Genomic DNA, 22688 nt, shown 5'->3' on the forward strand with positions numbered 1-22688 from the left:
ATAAGCCTTATAAAAATATTACAAAAAATTCTCAACTTTGTCACAACTCCCCAGAAAGGCAGTGCCCAATAGTATCTACCTTTATAATCATGCTTCCTTTTGTATTATAGCAACATATCAGTATGGTTAGTGAATCTGCAGACTCAGTAGTAGCCTTGAATGTCCCCATTCCACATTTCTTTTTGTTCAGAGAAATCCAGTGTCTTTTAAGAATTTTATGTCATTTTAACCTGTAAACATGTTACAGGTCTGCAACATTTCAGCCTCTTGGGACATTTAGGATATGTCTACACTACCACCCTAGTTCGAATTTGAACTACCTACTCCGTGCTGCGTGTAGCCGCGGGCACGGAGTCCTCACTAAACGGGGATTTAAAAATGGCGGCGCCTGGCAAGATGCAAATAAAGCCCGGGATATTTAAATCCCGGGCTTCATTTGCAACTTCGAATGACTACATTAACCACCCTAGTTCGAACTAGGGTGGTAGTGTAGACATACCCTTAGTGACTTTACCTAGGGGTAGGATTCTACACAGTATATCTGTGAGGAAAGGAAAAAGTATACTTTCTTCTCTGAGATGACTCGTTACATGGTCTTCCCCCATCCACCTGAGCAAGGCACAAGTGATCCACCTAGGGCTGTCATGATGTGTGTTAATGCCTGGGATTAATGCAGGGAAGGATTAACACGTTAATTTTTTAATGCGTCAATCGCAGATGTTAATGCTGCGCTGCCCCTTTGAAGTGCCGGTCCAGAGCTTCAAAGTCAAAGTGCAGTAGGAGCTGGGGATCAGTTGGGCACTCCAGCTGATCCCCGGCTCATAATGCACTGCCCCTTTGAGGTGCCGGGTCAGCCCTTCAGAGGGGCAGTGCTGCCCAGAGCGTGGGGTTAGTTGGGGACTCCAGCTGACCCCGGGCTCCCACAGTGCTGCCCCTTTAAAACACCGCTGCTGAATTTCAAATGGGCAGCTGCACTGAGCCTGTGGTCAGCTGAAGACTCCAGCTGATCCTGGGCTTCCGCATCGCTGCCCCTTTGAAATGCTGCTGCAGCGTTTCAAAGGGGCAGTGCATACCTTTAATCGCGCGAGTAATCACGATTAAGTTTTTTAATCACTTGACAGCCCTAGAACCAACACTTTATAGTCAGTGATATCAGGTTGCTGACAGGTATAATAAAATTAGTATGGACATTTACTGATGTTAAACACAGGTAGACCCTCATGTACTCTATGATTGTAATAGTCATCTGTCCTTCATTGCCACATTATTCTCCTATAGTTAAGTTTTCACTTAAAAATTGTTTCTAGCCCTCGTGGTTGTGGAAAAAAACCCATGAAGATGTGGATCAGGGGTAACCAGTTCATTGTTGTCTTCCCAAGTCAAACAGTGTGAAGCTCTGAGAGGCAAAAACTGCCCTTGTTCATCTCAGTATGTTAACGCTGAAATCTAATGATGAGAGTTTGGTTAAAATAATTAATAGTAAAATAGTTATCGGAAACATCCAGCTAATTTGTCCATAATTTCTAACTATATATCGCATGCCTGGTTAGGTGTCAAAAGCTCTGACTTGCCCTTATGCAATTGTCAAAAACTCCAGTTTTGCCCCAGACAACTTATATGATGTAATTATGTGTTGTCAGTACAAAAATATGAAGCACACTGAAATTGGAAAATATGAGGACAACATAAAATAAACTACATACAATATCTGAAACTACAGAATCTGCTGTTCTGATTGTTAATTTAAATATTTAATTCACTGAACGGTGTAGTATTTTAATTTAAGTGAAACTGCACAGATTCTCCAGTTTGCTCTGATTCAATCACCATGTATTGGGCTGATGCAGGCATCACTTGGTGAAAACCCATGGCCAGTTTTATGCAGGCTAGACTAAAAGATCATAACGATCCCTTCTGCCTTTAAAATGTATGAATTTCCAGATAGTCAGCTGCAGCTCTTTCAGCATTTCCTCCTGTTGGTTGAGCAACATTGTCAGTACTTTGCCCAAGATTAGTATTGCCAATTCCAACGCAGATACAATGGCAGACCGATTTCCCTTAATGTTACTTATTTCTCTTACATCAGTTACTGTGAGAACTCTTCACAGTTAGAGAAACTTGATTATGTTCCAGAGTTGGTATTGCAGGTTGATCAGGATGCTGTTTCACCCTTCTGAACAGTTTGAAGGGAAGAGACCTCACAGTTAATAAGTCAGAAAAAAAGAAGAAGAAAATTTAAGCATCTAATGTGGATAGATCAGACTGAGAGTCCATGTCCCATCATCAGTGCTGAAATTGTTTTTCCCCTGCTATTTCACCAGTGTCAGACCGTCTGCAAACCATAGTGACCCGTGAGGACAATACTGGAGATGGGATGTCTGTTAACAGTTGTGAGTGTTGTTAAGCCATTGGCAGACTGGGCCTTCAGATATTTTGAAACTCCTTTGGGTTCACCAATCTGACAGGAGCTGGGATGGTTCTTGACATTACCAGCTGTGTCACTAAAAGCTGGGCACTGTGAAAATTGTTGTTTGAAACTTTTGCTAACAAAATAGTTCTACCCCTTATGAGCAGAATTTACGTTATTGACAGGAGTATGCTCCTGCAATGAGCCATTTTCAATGTCATTTTGAAAACTTTTGTCTTTCAGAGGTGAGATTTTTAAGCATCTGTGAACAACCAAAGTTTTGTCTTTCAGTTGGCAGTATCAACAAGGCCTTAGTCCCTACTCTTCACAGTGCTACCAATGGTGAAATCTGTTTGAGTTTCGAAGATTATATCTACACTATGCAGCTTTTAGTGACAGGGCTGTATTAACACAGTCCTGTCACTAAAAGTTGGCATATGTGAAGGCTGTTTGTTGGCATTTGCTGACAAAACACTTCTAGCCCCCATGAGCGGCTTTTGCTTTGGTGGCAGGAAAGTGCTCTGCCGATAAAGTAGCATTCACACTTGTGCTTGCTGCAGCAAAATTTTTTGGGGAGGGGAGAGGTTAAGCCCCTGTGAACAGCAAAAAAGTTTTGTTAGTTAATTGTAAGTGTAGACAAAGCCTAAATCTGAGAAGTGACCGTTTTGCATTGGTGCTGTCTTAAGCACAAGGTGTTTTTAATACCATCTGCCCCATCTTCTCTTTGTATTCTTCCTATTTCTGCCCTTCCCCCATCTCTCTTCTTTTCCCTGGTTTACACTTTTTTCTGCTTCTCTTCTCCTTTCTCTTAAAGAACCAGAAAAAAGAAAACGAAGTCCAACAGATGGAGCCTCCACTCCGGTTGGCAAGGACTCTGGTTTAGCCACGAGGGCAGACTTGAAGCCTACAGTGAAACTGCCAGTACCTCAGCTCATGCCAAGGGTGCCAAGCCCTGCAGGAAAAGGGACAAAAGAGTTTGACAAAAGGAGTCTAAAGGAAGAAAATTTTATTGCTTCCATTGGTGTGTATTGATGTGCATGTGGAATGCAGGAGGAGGGGCTCTCTCTTAGCTTTAGGTTCTACTTGCATCTTCCCCATTTTAATGCACTTGCCTTCATTGCCTCAGTAATGTGCTTCATTCACACTGGATCACAAGGACCAATCATATCTGCTCTTCTTTCACTCATGAAGGAATATTTTCCAAGGCAATTTGTTGAGATCCTTTCCGAGTAGCAATGACAGTGATAAAATTTTGTGTGTGTTCCATGGTTGACATTTTTTGAGAGTCCTATAGTGACCCAAAGGGGTGGCTACATGATTCTGCGGTCTTCAGGACCTTGGAAATAGCAAGCACAGTATGTACTAAATAAAAGAAAAAATACCTCTCGTTCCTCACTGTAACTGGGAAAGTTATGTGGGTGTGTATGCCAATAGAAATAGGGTCCAGGGATCTGCTAATTGTTAACAGCAAAATCCTTAGAAAGAAATTTCACTGCTTCTGCATTTTGGGTTTCAGCTCTTCAACTTCAGTAATTTGGACTGATGAGCATTTCTTCCACATAGGGCAGGCAGATTGTTTGACTATCTAAACAGCTCTTTCAAGGCTGGCTCTTGGAAATTTCTCCAGTGATGCTTTTCCTTAATGGGGGGAAGCGTGAATCAAAAGACAACTAGGGAAGCTAGTATATTCTAATCCCTGTTTATGCTTGCTGAAAAAGGTCTTTGCTTGGTCTCCAAACAAGTTTTAGGAAGGGTCGACATTTTTTGTAGCTTTGGGTAAGAAACATGATCATCAAATGGGAATATCCATTTTCCTTCTCATCATCTCCAATAATGTGGATGGACTGATAAGCACTGCTATGTATAGCATGACATAGGGAGACTAGTTTTTACAGGATCATTATACAGAGAACTTATCACCCAAAGGCAGCATCTGATGAGACTGTGACATCCAGTCTGCAGTGACTTGTAGAAGGTGGAGCATTTCAGGTACTCACATGACAAAATAGGTGCGAAGGTTTTTGGATTTTTTCCCTCTGTCCATATAGTGGCTACAGGTTGGATTGAGTCCCATGTAATGGATGCTTGAAGCCTTGACCTTTGACCCAGTATGCCTCCTTGATTCAATAGTAGATCCAAGGAACAATCGGACAACTGAAGATTTTCCGTTTTCTTGGAAATCTCCCAGGGAAAGAAAAGGTGATCATATTTCTGTGACTAAACTTTAGGGGCTTGAATGCTTCCAACTTGCATTGGATTCTTTTTTCCTCTGTGGAAAGAACAAAAGGAAGATATTTTTTGTGATTCACTTGGAAAGCTGAGTACTCAGAAAAGCGGAAGAGCTCTTTGCCTGGTATTTTTGTGGAGAATGAAGAAGCAGCATTGACAGGACAGCTGGTTGTACTTCCCTGGCAAAAATTAAAGCCTTTTTTCTTACATAAGAGTGCCATAAAGATAAGGGAATCCATGTTTGCAATGTGATTTAAAAGATAGAGTGTTACAGAAGTTCTAATTCTATTTTTTTCATTTTAATATTTATTGAAACTGTTCCTGTCAAAAAAGCAGCCATAAATATGCTGCTAATTATATAAAGACAGGGAACAGGTTAGCTTTTTCCTGTGTTCCTGATAGTTTGTCTTTTTGGGTATTTGAGGCAAAAAGGAATGAAACAAGTAGTCAAAAATCTGGATTTTTTTTTTAAAGCCAGTCTGAAAACACATCTACATGTCCCTTATACAATAGCCTCTAGGTGGCAGGTTTTACCTTGTCAGTAAAACCATGTGTTCTTGAAGTACAGTCCTACTGTCCTACTCTAAAAAGTGATTGTATAAATGGCACTGTAGGGTTCCACATTTGTCTCATTCTTTTGTTCAGTTTATATGAAAGGGAACTTTGTAGTGTTATCTTGAATCTGGAAGTCAGGCTAGGTTCTTAAATTATCATGTATTGTAAATAATACTGAAGGTTAAATAGAGCAAATCCTGCCTTCGATGCACTTGTGCAGCTCCATGGCTTTCCATAGTTTTGAGCTAGCAGAACAGATTGGAATGTCATAGGAAGCATAGGTGAAGAAAGCAGATTAGTATCAGACGATATCAGTGAATGCTGACTGTGTTGAGTGATAGCACCTTCTAGAAATTTTCCACTTGGCACAGTCTGCAACTTAACCAGGATGTTTAGGTTTTTTTTATAAAAGCCGAATTGATTTAAATGTATGAACTGGCATCTTCAACTGATTTCTTGGCTCTTCCATGTCTCCATTTAATAGACCAAAGATGCAATATCCAGAGCTGTAAAAAATGGATTGAACTGACTGATAAAATAAACACCTTTATTTCCATCCAGGTTATGTGCATGCTTACCTCAGAAATGTTACAGATCTTTTATATTGACTGAGATTCCAATAAATTGGCATCTTTGAGTACTTGATTGGATCTGCCAAAGAGATTCTGCTGAAGAGATATGTTTTGTCTATTAATTACTCAAGGAATATTTTTCTTTCTTTGCTCAAGAAAGTACTTTTTATGTTTTTGGCTCCCATTAGGATAGTAAGAATGTTAAAAACAGGGGCAATCTTTGGACCATGAAATTCAGTTGGAATATGAGTCATTCAGCAGATGATGAATCAATCTCATGGCAGAGAGAGTTGGAAATTCGTCCCCCTAGTAGAAAAGAATTTCCTGGCATATGTGTTTTGCTGCAGATTTTCTTTTGAAGACTTGGTTTCTAACACTCGAGCTGCTGTTTTGCTCTTGTCCATTTGGGTAGTTTTATCTGCAACTAGTCTATTCTGAATTTAAATTCCTCTCCTCCAACAGTAAATGTTTTTAGGTATTCTGTGTCATCTCAGTAGGAGGTTGATAAAGTTTTTCCTTTCACTTTTTAGGATTTGAGATTAGATCACTTTTGGATGTTACGTTGGGTTCTGACCCATATTTTCACCACACAGTTTTTCTCCAGTGAAGCTAACAAACTCAGTTTAAATGAGAGATCTCCTATTCTGGGCCTGATCTGCAAGTGTATGTTGGTTGACTAAGCTGTATAGCATATTTTGGCATTCATCTTGCATTACAAGTAATCCATTCAAAACTGCCATGGCATTATGATTCCTTTTTTATCTTTATAGAAGCTACAGTATAAGAAGATACATTGGAACTCAAAGGGCCCTGGTTGTACCTGACCAGAGTTTTAAATTGCAGCTAACCCTTTGACTTCGTATTTTAAATTCTTTATGAAGTGATACGTAGTATCTTTTCTGTCAAGTCAGATCTTTTTTGGGGGAAGAGGCTATTTTTTCATTTAGTGAATTGTTAAAATAACAAAATACATGCACCTTTTGTTGATATTTATAGGATCAAGATCCATAACAAGTGCAGAAGGCAAATGTTATACATAAGCTTCTCAGTAAAGCAAATCTTGTTGTGTAGGGGAATTCTCAACAGTGGAAATATTGATTGCTTTAGTCTTTAAAAATAATAGGAAAAACAGGGATGAATTAGATCATCATAATGAATAGAACATTCATGTACAGCACCATTTCTTGCCCGCTGCCTGGTATGCATGCATTGTTAACTGGCGATGGAACCTAACTTGTAGTAATGGCAACTAATCAGATACCGTTCTTATGATAGATTACAGGAATTAGAAGCAGAGAATGTCAGAGCTTCTCAGAAATTCAAGGGGAACTCTTTCCAATGTGAACTACTTTCATGTCGTTTACCTTTCCCAGAATAGTTGCTTGCATTTAAATCTTCAAAATATGTTGTATTCAAATTGATGTGCTCTCCGACCCTGGCAATGACAAAGCCTATTATAATAATTCTTTCTGTCTGTGTTTGCTGTTCTTCCATCCAACTATGAGGGTAATAGCATTTTCAACACAAAGCATGTTTTTTGTTTTGTTTTTTTGTTTTTTTGCATTAATACTTTAAACCAGGGCTACTCAATACGTGAGCTGCATACGGCACACGGCCCATTTGTTTACAGCCCACAGTGTGGTTTGGGTTTACACGAGGCTCAACACATGGTCCGCGGGTGGGATCCTTTGAACATAGCCTCCACTGGGAACACACTCCACAATGGTGAGACGTCTCCCAGGTGGGGTGAGCATTGAAAGATGTGGGTGGTCGGGCTGGCTGGAAAAGATGGGTACATGGTGTCAGCATTTTTAACCCTCAGGGAAGAAGTGCTGGGGCATTGTGAGAATAGGGTTACCAGATGATTTCAAAAAAATACCAGACACACTTGATCTCAGATGGGAGTGGGGACTGGCCAGGAAGGGTTTGATAGGAGTGGGGCTGGCCAGGGGAGATTCGGGGAGGGGAGAAGGGAACGGTTGGCAGGAAGCAGGGCAGGCCGGGAAGGGATTGGAGGGAGCGGGGCTGGCTGGGAGAGATTGGGAGAAGGAACTGGCTGGTGGGAAGTGGGCTGGCCCGGGCACATGTAGATCCCGGGGTGCTGCCCGTCCCATGCACGATCTCGGTGGGGCACATGGGTGAGTCCAGCCTCCGGGATTCCATCTCGCCCCGCCCCAGCCCCCCTCCTCTCTACTGTATAGCTGCGTACTGCCTGGCTGGTAGACACGCTCACACAATGTGAGCGTGTCTACCAGCCAGGCAGTACGCAACTACATACTGATACTCATGATAATAATAAAACTTACTTAAATAGAAAATACTGGACATTTATATGTCCGGTATTTTCTCAATTTGTTTCCCGGACAGAAAGCTTAAATACTGGACTGTCCGGTTCAAAACCAGACACCTGGCAGCTCTATGTGAGAAGTGCTTTGTATGCATTCCCGTCAGTGTGAAAGAAGCTGTTTGCATATATTTGCATACATATTTGCATGTATATGCAACCACACTTAAGTTGTGGCCCTTGGCATGGGCTGTTAGTATCATTGTGACCCCCGGGGCTTCCAAAGTTGAGTAGCCCTGCTTTAAACTGAAAAATCTCCATGAAGATTGTGTGTCTGGGCCTCTTTTGCCTAATGAAACACCAGACATAAACACCAGACATATTATGAAACACCAGACATGAAACACCATACATGAAACACCAGACATATTATAAGATTTTGCATGACTTTCTACAAGTTTCAGGCATCTTCCCATACAGTGTGTTTTCACTGGAATTTTGATATAGGGAGCATTTACTTTTTAAGCTAGTAGCTACATATTTCTCCCTTTGCTTTTCCTATCAGACTGTTCCTCTCGCTGAAATACTTTCTAGCTTTCTTGCAGAGGAAATGTGTGCTGTTTGCATTTCATTTGTTCTAGCCAGTCTTTGACAGACCTTCTTACAGAGCCACTTTGGAGGATTCCAGGCTTACAGAGAGCTCTGAGATGGCATTGGTAGGATCTGCTTCTGAAGACTTCACCACAAAGAAGTTTTTGATGCATTTTATCTTTGTTTTTGCCTATTTTATTTTCCATCTTTGTGTGTTGAGCTGTAATGCTGTCCTGATGAACGATGACAGGGCAGACCCAGACCAAAAATGTTTATTTTATTTCCTGAAAATAGAGCTTCCTCTGGATATTTTCCTTAGCTTAGCTGCAGGATTTACCCCAATAGAAGCCTTTTTGCTGTTGTGTCTTTACTGAATCTACTCAGGAGTACAGTAACTCAAGGTGAAAACTGTCGAGTATTTCTGAAATCTTGGATTAGGATTACTTGATATTTAAAGACCCATTAGTCTTGCAATTTCTTGCAAAGGGGAAAAGACTTTGAACACCCATTGAATTTAAGCTGTCTGTTCCAGATCATACCTGTCTACCATCTTCTTTTGCTCAGTTTCTTATGCCGTGCCCAAGCCTCTGATGTTCAGTTATACATCTCAGATTTATTAGAGGACCACCTACTTTTTTATTAAAGAATACTTTGTATATAATCTGAAGCTGTTTTAGATGTCACAGAGACCTTTGTTCTCAAAATTCCCCTTTGGATCACTCTAAGTCTTGGCATGTACCATAAATATTCTAATAACTCATTAATTGATAGGTAGCTCACAAAAGGTGCCCTACAAGCAAAGCGTTGCTATTCAATCCTGTGATAGATGGGGACCTGGTTTAAAAATTGTGAAGCATCATTTTTATAATAGCATATAGTAAATACACTTCAGAGAAAGTCAGTTGATGTTCTCAGCCTTGGGAAATTGTAGCCAAGTTTATAAATTAGTTTAATCTTGGAAAAGTGTCCTGTCAGTTTGTCAGAATGGAGAGAAAATCCGTCCGTCATGATTATTATAGCTAATAAGCAGAAACAAAAAACATTTATATAATAGCTATCTTCCTAACACTCTCACACTGCTGTTTGCCTCACCCACTATAACTTATCTCTCACAGCAATTTGAAGTCTGGGATCTATGAAATGTTGGAGAGGGAGATGAGCCCTCCACTGAAGTTGTAACTTTATCTCTTTGATGTTCTTGTACATCCTCATAGACTTCCTCACCAACTTGTTTTTTTCCTGATTTTAGAGCCTGATTCCCTTACTTACCTCCATCTGCAAGGTCTGGATGGGTTTCCTGCCGCACAGCAGGTTATGCTGCAGAAAAGTAACCATCCTCTCTCCTTTCCTCTCCCCACCCTGCTCTTACAATAACTGAGTGTCCTGTCTGTGTAGCATTGCCAAACCCCACCAGTGTAGAGCAAGAGAGGTTAAAAGCTTAGTATTCAAATGTAGGGACTCCAGGATATCTGCTTGTGATGTTCCACTGTGTCAACACATGGAATTATTAGATGTTTCCAAGCATGAGAGAGAATGCATCTCAGCTGCAGACTCTTGGTTATGGTACAGACGGGTGCTTATATTTTCCTCTGTCTTATATCAATATTAGATTTGAAAAGAAGAATGTATGTACAGAATCTGAAAAAACCCTTTGCTCTCTTCATTGTGTATTGTCCCTTGAATCTTCTCCATCACAGCTGGAAGAGAACTGTGACCTGCCTCAAGTCTTTGGGGCAGCATTTGCCATAACTGGAACCCGGATTTCTGTTTTTTCTTCCTTTTTCCATTATTTTATTATTCTTTCTTTATATCCTTGCCAGTAGGTGGAACCCAGAACTTATGAGGATACTGTCAATTTTAAAAATCTTTCTCTATGGGTTTAGTTATAAATTACTGATGATGGAAAGTTTTAAAATGCAATTTCCTTTTTCCCAGGACTGCTGTTTCTTTTGTGCATTTCTTTGACAATGACATGGCGTGAAACATGAATTATTAAGTTTTGAGTGAACCTAAATATTAGGATTAAAATACCCAATGGTCCATCTTTAAATTAGGCCTTCCAAGAAAGGAGATGACTTGTGCCTGGCAAATTTGGTTTTAAAAGCCATTTTTGTTTTTGCTCAGCTAATTCACTATGTCATCCCTAATTTTTGAATTCCTATAAATAGGCAATGATGCAGCTCTTTCATCCTAACATTGGTTTGTTGTAGAATGGTGTTTATCCTTCACTCACTAGTTGTCATTAATTTCTGATTGTTTGGAGGTACAAGGGTGGGTGAGTTGTTTTGTGGGTTTTTGGTTTTTCATTTTCTCCTGTCTGACCAGTCTTTGACTCTTTCTCTTTTTTTCCTGCTTGCATCTTTGGTAGAGTTGTGGAACAAGCACCAGGAAGTGAAAAAGCAAAAAGCTTTGGAAAAACAGAGTAAGGAAATGATGAAACCTAGAAACTGACTCCCCCAGCCTTCCCATAACTGCCAACTCCCCAGGCCTGGGGTGAGTGTGCACCGATAGCACATGCTCTTATGCACACACAACCAAAGGGTTCAGGTGAAATCCTGCACCCAAGGGCAGCCTAAGAAGGTAAATGTGCCCTCTAGAAATCAAATGCTTGGATGCAACATGCCTCTTTCCTCTGTGCAAAGAGAAAGGAAGAAGAGTGCATTCTGCTTAGTACAAGTCCATCCTAAACCTCCTCACCACTCATGTAAAAAATAATTGGGATGAATTTTGCTTTGAAAATTCAGTTCCTCTTTTTAGAAGGTAATCAGGCCATTTTGTCTGATGATATAATTACATTAACAGGAGTTTATGTCCAAACCTTGTGGTGGGAAGGACTCTCTGTTCCTGCAATTCTCCAGCAATGGCAGATTTATGTTATCTGTTATCTCCTAGTGGATTATTTCTGATTGCTATTGAACTGCAGCAAGAAATTACTTTGAGGAAGAGAAAATCCAGACTATATGAAGAATTGCGTTTAGTGAGAGTGTTAGTTAAAAACAAAATGAAGATGGTTCTTTCCAATTAAATTTTCTGGGTACCATGATAAAGGAAGAAGGGTGAATTAGGTAGCTGAAGACTGCTTTTAGAGTCTTCACAGAACTTGGTTTTTATATTTATCTGCTATAATAATTATAGAAATAGATGTGTGCTACTAATGCACACAAGCTGTGAAACTTTGTCTGCAATACAAAGTGTATAACCACTGGCATAAACACACACACTTGTGTGACTGATTTATGCACACAATGTGGTAGGTGCTTTCCTAGCATAACCTTTCCAAGGGTACGTCTAGACTGCAGTGCTAATTCTGGATATGTTCAGTATCCTGAAATAGCGTTTTCTGCATCTTTACAGCACACCCATTATTTTGAAATGCAATTGAAATTATGGGCTTGCTATTCTGACATCCTGGTAAACCTCGTTCTTTCCATGAGGATCAAGGGACTTGTCAGAATAGTGGTCTATTTCAAAATTTGGTGCTGTGTAGACAGTGCCAAATTCTGAAGTAGACTATTTCAAAATAAGCTACACAATTTGCATAGTTCAAATTGTATAGCTTATTTTGAGCTAGTGCCACAGTGTAAGCACACCCCAATGCAGGACCTGTATTTTCCTTTAATGGAAAAGGGAAAGAAGAAAAGACAGACTAAAACAGACTGGGGACAAAACAACAAACAACTCTAAGGGGGTTGAGTGGAGATTTGTCATCCTGATAAGTTATAATGGCACAGTATTTTATATGCAACAATCATATGTGTCTATATAAATACATAAAATCAAAATACAATATATGCAGTGGTGATAGTATTATAAATTTCATTTATCATGCTTTTAATATTTCAAACTTGTGAACAGCTTCTGTGAGCTGTAATTACTTTCAAAATTAATTTGCCACAGGTATTTCCTATTTTTTCCTTTAAAAAAAACACACTTTCCCAAGGCCCGTGACTAAAAATAGATATTCTTGCAGTAATGATAGGTTAAGCGATCCGATATCTCATTACCACTCAGGCTAGAAATAGTACTTTTGTACCACTGGAAACAGTAGATTCCTTATTTTCCAGTGTGATACACAAAAGTCAAGGCTTATCTGGCTAGAAACAAGTTATGTATAAACAGGGTATTTTAGGTAACTGAGGTTTATATAATGTACTAGGCATAGTTTTTCTTCTCCATTTGAGTCCTGGAGACTGATTTATAATTAATGCACCTGACTCTTTATGCAGAGGGTTTTGAAATTTAGTACCAAAATATTTTTGTATACTATATAACATTTCTGAAATACTGTATACTTTTGGCAATTATAGAGGAACTCCTTGATGGAGTAGCAAGCTAGAACATACAAATATGTACAGCCTTTGGAGTGGTCTGCACAGCTAACTTTCAGCTTTGCTACTCATGAGTAATATGTCATCCCAAGCTCATGCCCATAAATCTTTATATACTCCATGTATATTATCTCTCACACATGCTTCTCTCACTCTTTGTTAGCATTATTTGGTGATAGATATCTAACATAAAAATGCTCTTCTGAGTTCCTAGTTCAGTATTTTTGCTGTGTAAAGTATTGCTGTATTGTTTGTAGTTGCTGGATATTATATGCAACATGAGTATAGAAGAAACATTTTGCGGCTTCTTGTCGTGTGTCCCTATTACTGAACAGTTGGCAGATATGGATATGGCAGAAGTGTTGCATTCAGTCTTTTCTCCCTTCTGAGCTTAGTTGTTACCTGTGTACAATCTGTAGTATATTCTTCTCTTGCCTCTCACTTCCATTGCACAGTGCTTTCCAAATCCTTCCTCAGGCACGCATTCTCTTTCCTTCTATCATCCTATCAGAGGAGAGTAGAAAACATGGCTCCAGTATTGCATGGTGACCGTAACATAAAGCTCTTTATCTCATTTCTGTTTTTTTTCCTTTTTGGGTGGGGTAGGCTAGTGAATGCATGCCTTTAGACCTGCTGAAATTCTCTCATAACTGACTATGTGATTGCAAACTCTGGAGTGCCATTCATTCATCTGTGTTTTGAAATAATGTGCAATATGGTAATTTTTTCCAAAAGCATCTCACTTGAAGCTCTTATTTGAGTGGTCACTAATTATTTCTGTCTGCTCTTTGACTGCCTGATCATACCATCTGTCGCTTGGTTTAGGAAAAGCTGCTTAGATAACAGCTGCTGGCAACCTAACAAACTCAGCCCAAGAAGACAATCAATTACTTTGTACAAAAAATGAAACTGGCAGTATTAATAAATAATTAGATGCCAGCTATTTTACAAGAACAAAGGAAGTGGCTTTCCAGAGTTGTGTGGTGACTGCTCTGCATGCCTTGTTGTAATTGGAATCTGACACCTGTGTGTTCTCTCTTTCTATCTCTTTTGAATGGATATTAAAGGTTTTGCTGGGAGGTACCGTTTACAGACAGTCAGTAATTCAGACTGTTGGACTGCTCCCTCAGAACATTGTGAGGGCACAGTAGCACTGGAAGGATGGTAGATGTGACTTCTTGGGTTTTGTGGTTGTTTATAATACCAAAGAACTAGAGAAAATGAAGCTCTGGTTTGTCGCCTTGGTACTGTTCCTGTTCGCAGTCTGTCATCTGCCTTCTACCACAATGCCTTTCCCAGTTACAGTAATGAATGTCTTTTCCCTCTCTCCAGGGTCAGAAGGTGCGAAGCATTTCTTTGATCTGGGGGAGACAGAGGAGAAAAAATCCCAAATCAGTGCAGACAGTGGCCTGAGTCTGACCTCAGGCTCTCAGGTCAGTGTCATTTATGCTTCCATTGCTTATTTGTGGGCAGTTTTCTAGAATTCGAGAGAACCTTTCAAGTGCTCTCATTTGGTGAAACTCTTCTGTTCAATGCTTGAAAGATTTGTCTCTGCCCCAATCACTAGCCTTCGTTTGGAAAGAAATTGCTCTTTGACAGGCTGGGAGCAAAAGTCCTTTTGACTGGCTCCATGCTGCAAACCTTTGAGGTCTGTGGTTTAAGATTCACTAGGAGAGAGGCCCCCAAAATAGTAGTAAATGTTGTCTGTCACTCTTGATATCAATGACAATATATAACAGACTTTTTTTCTTCCTGTCCCCTTTATGTTCATATTTCTGGTTGCAGAAGAGTGATTTGGACTCTGTTGCCAGTGCAGGGCCGGCTGTTATGATCCGAAGCACAAGCCAGGATTCTGAAGTTAGCACAGTGGTAGGACATGGCTAAAGTGGAATCTTGGTGTACTTGAATTTTTGTGGTGATGGGAAGAGTATGTATAAAGTGTGTGTGAATGTATTTGTGTATGTGAGTTGCATGTACTCTGTTTTTTCTGACTGTTGTGTGCTCTGATAGTGTCTCCATGGTGTGGTCTATCAATATAGTCTCTGAGTGTGTGGCATGCACGTGTGTCTTACATATGTATCTCTGCTCCTTCTGTGGGCAGGTATCCTTTGTGTATGCAGTGCTTTTTGCTGTTGGGTGTTGTATGCACTTCTGTGTTCTCTGTGTGGATAATGTTGTTGTGAAAATGTTCGATTGCAGTCACTTTTTGAAAACAAGGCCTCAGGCTGATAAACCTTTGTGGGATTTTTTTGTTTACTGAAGACACAGACCTGTAGCTTAAATGTATAGTGTCATTAGAGTTGACAGATGTCCGGTATTGAACTGGTCATCCCGGTATTTGCGCCTTCTGTCTGGTAAAAAAAATCTAGAAAATACTAGACATGTAAAATGTTTCTCCTGGCTCTGGCATCTGATGGAAGGGTGGTTGGGACGTGCTCAACAACTTTAGAGGGGATTTTTTGTTTTGTTTTTCCCATTTTTGGGGGTTGGGGAGGTCGGTATTTTTTGGTAAACCATCTGGCAACCCGAACTTTCTAAAACTACATCTTAGTGCAAGCCTGGGCAAAATATGTCCTGAGGGCCAGATCCGGCCCACCAAGTCACAGATCCGACCCATGGACGCATTGTGCTCTGGCAAACTCCCTGCCTGCCCCCCATATGCTGCTGAGAGAGACAGCTGCTGCAGGGCTCTATTTGAACAGCTGAGAGCCCACGTGGGAGGGGGGGGGGGAGGAGAGGCTTCATTCACTGCCCCTGCCCTCAGCACAATCCCATTGGCCTGTTGTCAACAGGCAGCTTGCGAAGCACTCTGCCTCCACCCCTCAGGCTCGTACCTATTCAAAGACCACATGGCTGTTGCAGTCAAGGAGTCTTCTTGAGAAGATCTACTTGACTCCTGGCCAGAAGCAAGTCTCCCAGCCAGAGCCTGCCTCCCCCTCACATAACCCAAACCCTCTGCCCCCCTCCTTCACCCATATCCCCTCCCAGATCCTGCACCCCAGTCCCATCCCAGGTTATAACCCAAACCCCTATATTCCCTCCTGTACCCTAGTCCCCTGCCCCTGCTTCCTTCACCCAAACTCCCTCCAAGACCTCACACCCTCTCCTGAATCCCAATCCCTAATTGCAAGCTCCCTTCTGCACACAACCTCCCTTCTGCACAGCTAGTATGGGTAAGGAATGGTGTCCCTCACCTCTGTTTGTCAGAGGGTGGAGATGGATGGCAGGAGAGAGATCGCTTGATCATTACCTGTTCGATTCACTCCCTCTGGGACACCTGGCATTGGCCACTGTTGGCAGACAGGATACTGGGCTGGATGGACCCTTGGTCTGACCCAGTATGGCCATTCTTATGTTCTTATCCCATACCCTGCACTTCCGCCGTTAATATCATGGAAGAGTGCGGCCCTTGATCACTTTCCAAATTCTTGGAGCGGCCTCCCATGAAAAATGATTGCCCTCCCTGTCCTAGAGCAGGGGCATACTTGCAACTATTCATATATGTAAACATTTTTTTTGTAATCACTTGTAGGATCCAAATTTGGGTACATTTATTTCTTTTAAAAAAATAGTTAGGAATTTATTAGGTGAAAGGGATTGATGAGCCTTCTGCTGGCTATACTTCTTGTCTGACATTCTCCATGGTTGGGACCGGGCCAGATGAGCTTTCTAGCTTGCTTTTCTGAATTGCTTTGAAGTGAAATTTTAAGAGTCTGTGAATATCTTAACTCTCTGTGGCCCTGTTCCTGACTTGTAAGATAGTGAGGTCTGTTGGGATAGGAAAAATACCCAGGTTGTCTGTCTGTCTAACTTTAATGGGCTCTGAGATTGTGTTAACTCAAATAATTTTTAAATGGTTTTTAATAATCTCTTTTTCTAGAGTATGGTTTGATGGGATGGTCCAATGACATAGGATAGAAATGCAGTCTGCTGCTGTTGGGAAGAGTGGGCATTGGAGTCTACTCAGCTTTAGGGTGACAATCTTGACACTCCTTCTTTCTATAATATCTTGTGCTAATGAAGAAGAAAAAGCCATTCTAAATTGCTTTGTTTTCCTCCATAGGTTAGTAACAGCTCTGGAGAGACCTTGGGAGCAGATAGTGACTTGAGCAGCAACGCTGGTGATGGCCTCAGTGGCGAGAATGGTGGGAACCTGACAGGATCAAGGAACACTGTATCAGACAGTGAAATTGAGACAAATTCTGCTACTAGCTCCATCTTTGTAAGGGAACATTTGATTTTTCTAATGAAATTTTGTACAGGATTTGAGTATAGGTAAGGTGAGTGAGGGATCATAATATTCTGGATCCTGGATCTAATTGCAAGAATTCAGTAGTAATAGAATTCTGTGGAGTATTAATACCGCAGGCAGACTTTTCTTGTGGATCTCTGAACACTTCTTCTCAAGGGCCTGCATGCTGTACGCTATATGTTTGACAGGCTTGCATCTCACTTGCATGCTATAGGCTCTAACACCTATTAATTCCCCACTCCCACAATATGATTCTCAACCAGGCTAATACTTCTGCAGTCTCCCTAACCTGTTTATACTACCCTTGATGATAGAATGGCATTTACACAACAAAAATAAAACAATCTCCTATTGTATTGAAACTGCTGCTCAATGTGGGTGAGTGGTGGTTCTCCCAGGGCTTAACAGCTGTTCTGTGGCTTTTTAAAACTTTCTAATAATATATGAATGTCAGTGGAATTTAAAGAAATTTCTAGTTCCTAGTTGGCAGATCTGAATGTGTCCTGAAATTGAAACTATTAGCCAGAACGTGTTTACCTCCAAAACATATGCACTTTGGTTGTAACCATAGCCAACCATATAAATAGACTTGTATATTTACTAGGGGGTGGTGCCTCCTGCTTGCAAACCCCCGTCTCCAGGGGTAGGTAGCCTCAGCTCTCCACCCCAGACACCAGGGAGGGCCAGGTCAAGGCAAAGCAGCCCTGGCCTGCCCTGGCTATCCTCCCTCCAGCAATTGGGTATGTGGGGGGTGGGGGGGGGGGGTGGGAGGGGGGGAAGGGGATTAGGGCCAGACCAAGGCTGTGGCTGGCCTGGCTCTCTCCCTTCAGTCACTGTGGGGGGCAAGGGGGGGGGGCAGCTGTTGGGCCGGACTGAGACTGGCCTGGCTCTCTCCCCTCTAGAGGCCAGGGGGTTGGGCTGTGGTGGGCCGGCCCTCTCCCTCTGGCATGGAGAGGGAAGGAGGCACAGCGTGCAGCTCTCTCCCTCTGGCAGGGAGGGGCTGTGGAGCCTGGCCCTCTCTGGCCAAGAGGGGGGAGGCCACATGGCTCTGGGCAAGGCTGTGTGGCTCCTGTGCACCCCCTTCCCCCTGGACCACTGGTGATGCCACACATCCTGCATACCCTCTTAACTCCCCTTTGAGTCCCTGCAGCTCCCGCCCACCTACCCCAACCACCGTGAGACCACATGGCTCCTGTGGCCCCACCCTTCCCACCTGAGCCCCTGCAGCTCATGCATGCCTCTCCCCCCTACCCAATCCCCTGCAAGGCTGTACAGTTCCCACATGTGCCCACCAAGTCCCCGAGAGGTTGCACAGCTCCCGTGTTTCCCCCTTCCCACCACAAGCCCCCAAGAGCCCCCGTATACCCTTTCCCTGCCCCCGAGAGGTCATGCTGCTCATAAGATTGCCCCTTCAGCCACCTGAACCCCCTGCAGCTTCCGCGTGCCACTCCCGGCCCCTGCTCATGTCTCCTCCCCCGCCCTAGACACCAGAGGAGCCACGTGGTTCAGTGTAAATTCTGGCAGCTGCCTGCTCATGTGACGGCTGTCAGAGGGACACTCAAGGGCTGATGGCATGTGGGGGAGTCGATAGGAGATCATGGGGGGAGGTTGATAAAGTAGAACAGCCACATGGCCTAAGGGGGGAAGACGCATGCCCTGGCAGTTACACAGCTTGCGGCTCCTTCTGCTTCCAGTCTTACCGGGGCAGGTCGGAGCATGGGGGAGGCCACATGGCTGGCAGCTCCCTCGGAGCATGTGGAAGGGGAAGTGGGAGGCCACGCTGCTGAGGGTAGAGGGAGGGGCTGCAGGATGCAAAGTGATCCATGATATCACTCTGTTGTCCTACAAGACAAACCTTTTTAAAGTTTAGTAAAACAAATATCCTTATAAATACGTGTCTGTGTGTGTGTGAGACTTGACCATATTAACGATAGTGATCCTCTGCTATTCAATTAATTTTCCAGAAATTAAATTTATAACAACTTTGAAAGGTTCTTTGTAATGTATTCAAATAGGATCTATCCCCCTCCAGCTTACTGTCCATCATTAGACTGCAAAATCTTGTACAATAGGATTTATTCTTTAATATGTAATATTTATAATTGTTCATATTACATTGCATTTTTCCTTTAAAAGATTATAAGCAGAGAGTAATGATGAATGTTAACGTATAGTGTTGAAGGAAGGTGTCTTGCAAGATACAATAGGTATCAGAGTTAGATGCATTTTTATTTAACATTTTCAATGACTAAGTGGAAAAGAGTTGCAAATATCACCTTAATGAAATCAGTAGATGGTACTAACTAGGCAGGTTGAGAACACCTGCAAGGATAGGATACAGTACAAATAGACTAAAAGAAGTTAATAATATAGTATACAAGTGATAGGAGGGTCATTCTCAAAAAATGAACTTGAGCAAAGGCAGTCGAAAACAGTAAGTGAGAAGAAACTGCTGTGTACACACTTCAGCAGCTACAGCAGTACAGCTAAACTGATACAGCTGTGCTGCTGTAGCACTTCTGGTGAAGATGTTCTGGGAGAGAGCTCTTCTGTCTGTTTTAATAACGCCTGCCTCCGTGACAAGTAGTAGGTATATCATTGGGAGAAGCTCTCCCACCAATATAGCACTGTCCACGCCAGCGCTTAGGTTGGCATAAATTACATCATTTATGGGTTTAAATTATTTTCACCCCAAGTAGCATAAATTATAAAAAAGTAATTTGTAGAGTAGATATAGCCTTAGAAAGTAGTCGTGTGAAAAAGAAGTCTAGAACTGGTAGTGAATATGCCAGATTATGAAGTGAAATAGCTGTGTAGGTTATGGAGTTATGCATACAGAGACCACACCTAATCTATTGCATTCAAATCTGCACATTTCAATAGCAGTAAAAATAAGGGGATAAAGGAATTGATATGCTAAAGGTTTGAAGAAAAAGAGAAAGCACACTCTAGTCATGGCTGTGCCCTTATAACTCTTTGATCCTGGTTCTATAAATTGGCTTGCTGTGTGGTCTTGGGAGAGTCACATGCCCATCTGTGAAGCATGCGGTTGGAGATGATACTTAGCTACTTCCCAAGCAGTGTGAGAGGATTAATTCTTTTATATTTGTAAAGATCTAAGTAAATGTTAAGTATTATATGTATAGCTTGGTAAAACATAGCTAAAAGTATATAAACACTGTGTGGGAGAAGACTTACAGAAGAGGCCATAAAATGTTTCACTGGTGTAATGAGAGAGTAATCCTTTACAAAAGTAACTATTAATGGGATTTTTATCAACTTGACATGTAATTGAAACAATTAGTTAAGATGATTTTCAGGTTCTTTTTTGAGTAGTATTCCAATAGGTGCTCCACTTTAGGTGTGTTAACACCTGTGTGCCTGTGATGGAAGATTTTCATGGCAGTGTCTGTTCAGCCTGTGTCCTACACTGAGACTGTGTAAGCAAACTGACCTCAGTTCCATTTTCTCTCAAAACACTGTTTTGTACCCAACCTGGGAATTCAAGGCTTGACTCCTGAATGGTTTGTGGGAACAGACATTTCCTGTTCTGCAGAGGTACAGCAGATGTTGTTGAAAAGTAGGAAAGGATCCCCATGAAATCCCTCCAAAAATGAAAGAGATTCAACTATTGCTGTGACCAGTGGCATATTTCCTCTCCTCATTCTTCTTTTTACACTGTCCTCAACTATCTCCTAGAATTGAAAAAATCAGGATTGTATCTGAGTTCTATGGAAGTCCACTTGCCAGATCTAACAGCTTTTAATTCACCAGTTGAGGGATTTTCAGTGTTTGCTCATTTCGCAACACTAAGGATTATCAAGGGGTTGAGGAACCTTTTCCATCAGGTTAAAGAACTCATTGCTGTATGATCTAAATTTAGTACTTAAGTATATCATGATACCTCCCTTCAAGCCAGTGACTGCCTGTTGCTTTCTTAACCTAGCCATAAGAATGGCTTTTTCAGTGGCTATTGCCTCTGCCTAAAGTATTGGGGAAGTACAGACTTTAATGGCAGATCCCCCCTTTGCTGTATATTTCAAGGACAAGGTTTTATTATGTCCACATTCTATATTTTTTCCTAAGGTGTCTTCTGAATTTCACATCAGTCAGGTAATCCATCTCCTAGTCTTTTTTTTTTTTTTTTTTTCTGAAACCACATCAGACCAGAGGGAATGTTATCCTGGATATGTTAAATCCATGGTGTCCAACCAGTTTTGAAGCAGTAGCCGCTATAATGGCTACAGCTATAGCAAACCAGCCACGCTCAACTGGCCAACTTGCCACATGTGGCTAGTAGCTAGCATGTTGGACGCCACAGCGTTAGATGTTAGGTGGAGGTTAGACCTTTGAACAGAACTAAGCTATTTAGGAAGTGTTCCATATTGTTCATACCAATTGCTGAGAGGTCCAGAGGTTTACAGTTTCCACCCAGAGATTGTCCAGTTGGATTTCTGGATATATTATTTCATGTTATGAATTTGCCATTATACAATCTCCTCACAGAATGTTAATTTATTCCATCGGGTTTCTCTACATCTGTGGTTTTACTCTTTGATAGGATAACAAGTCTTTTGGGTAAGGGGGAAGCGGTAGATGTCGTATGCCTAGACTTTAATAGAGCATTTGATACAGTCTCACATGACCTTCTTATCAATAAACTAGGGAAATACAATGTAGATGGGGCTACTGTCAGGTGGGTGCATAACTGCTTAGCTAACTGTTCTCAGAGAGTAGTTATCAGTGGTTCACAGTCATGCTGGAACAAGTGGAGTTCTGCACAGATCAGTTTTAGGACCGGATCATTACCTTCATCAACGATCTAGATAATGGCATAGAGAGTATACTTATTAAGTTTGTAGATTATAGCAAGCTGGGAGGGGTTACAAGTAGTTTGAAGAATAGGGTTATAATTGAAAATGATTTGGACAGCTGGAGAAATGGTGTGAGGTAAATAGGATGAAGTTCACTAAGAACAAATGCAAAGTACTCCAGTTAGGGAGGAACAATTAGTTTCACGTACAAAATGGGAAGTGACTTGTCTAGGAAGGAGTAATGCGGAGAGGGATTTAGGAGTCATAGTGGACCACAAGCTAAATATGAGTCAACACGTGTGTACTGTAGCAAAAAAAGCAAACATGATTCTGGGATTAATTAACAGGAGTTTTGGAAGGAGAACATCAGAAATAATTCCACTCTATTCTATGTCGATGAGGCCTCAAATGAAGTACTGCCCGGTCTGGGCACCACATTTCAGGAAATGTGGAGAAATTGGAGAAAGCCCTGAGAAGAGCAACAAAAATGATTATAGGTGTAGAAAACATGACCTCTCAAGGAGACTAAAAAAATTGGGTTTGTCTAATTTGGAAGAAAGAAGACTGAGAGGGGACATAATAGCTTTCAAGTAAGGAAACGGTTGTTAGGAGGAGGAGGAGGGAGAAAAATTATTCTCTGCAACTCCTGGTGACAG

The 22688-nt window shown here is 41.6% G+C and overlaps 1 protein-coding gene across 28 annotated transcripts in view; it reads left to right on the plus strand.

Moving 5' to 3' along the window:
- The window catches only part of MADD (MAP kinase activating death domain), a 125909-nt gene that overhangs the window by 61387 nt on the left and 41834 nt on the right, over positions 1–22688 (plus strand). For 15 of the 28 annotated variants that reach the window (XM_075927624.2, XM_075927623.2, XM_075927633.2 and 12 more), the window contains 5 exons: positions 3222–3428; positions 11007–11060; positions 14299–14399; positions 14752–14835; positions 17030–17188. In XM_075927624.2, coding sequence (XP_075783739.1) covers positions 3222–3428; positions 11007–11060; positions 14299–14399; positions 14752–14835; positions 17030–17188 — 605 coding nt within the window. The remainder of the gene's footprint in view (positions 1–3221; positions 3429–11006; positions 11061–14298; positions 14400–14751; positions 14836–17029; positions 17189–22688) is intronic. The other 13 variants (XM_075927628.2, XM_075927634.2, XM_075927640.2 and 10 more) reach the window with 2 other exon arrangements.

This window comes from Pelodiscus sinensis, chromosome 5 (genome assembly GCF_052426305.1).
Source record: "Pelodiscus sinensis isolate ZL-2025 chromosome 5, ASM5242630v1, whole genome shotgun sequence".
Classification (NCBI taxonomy): domain Eukaryota; kingdom Metazoa; phylum Chordata; order Testudines; family Trionychidae; genus Pelodiscus; species Pelodiscus sinensis.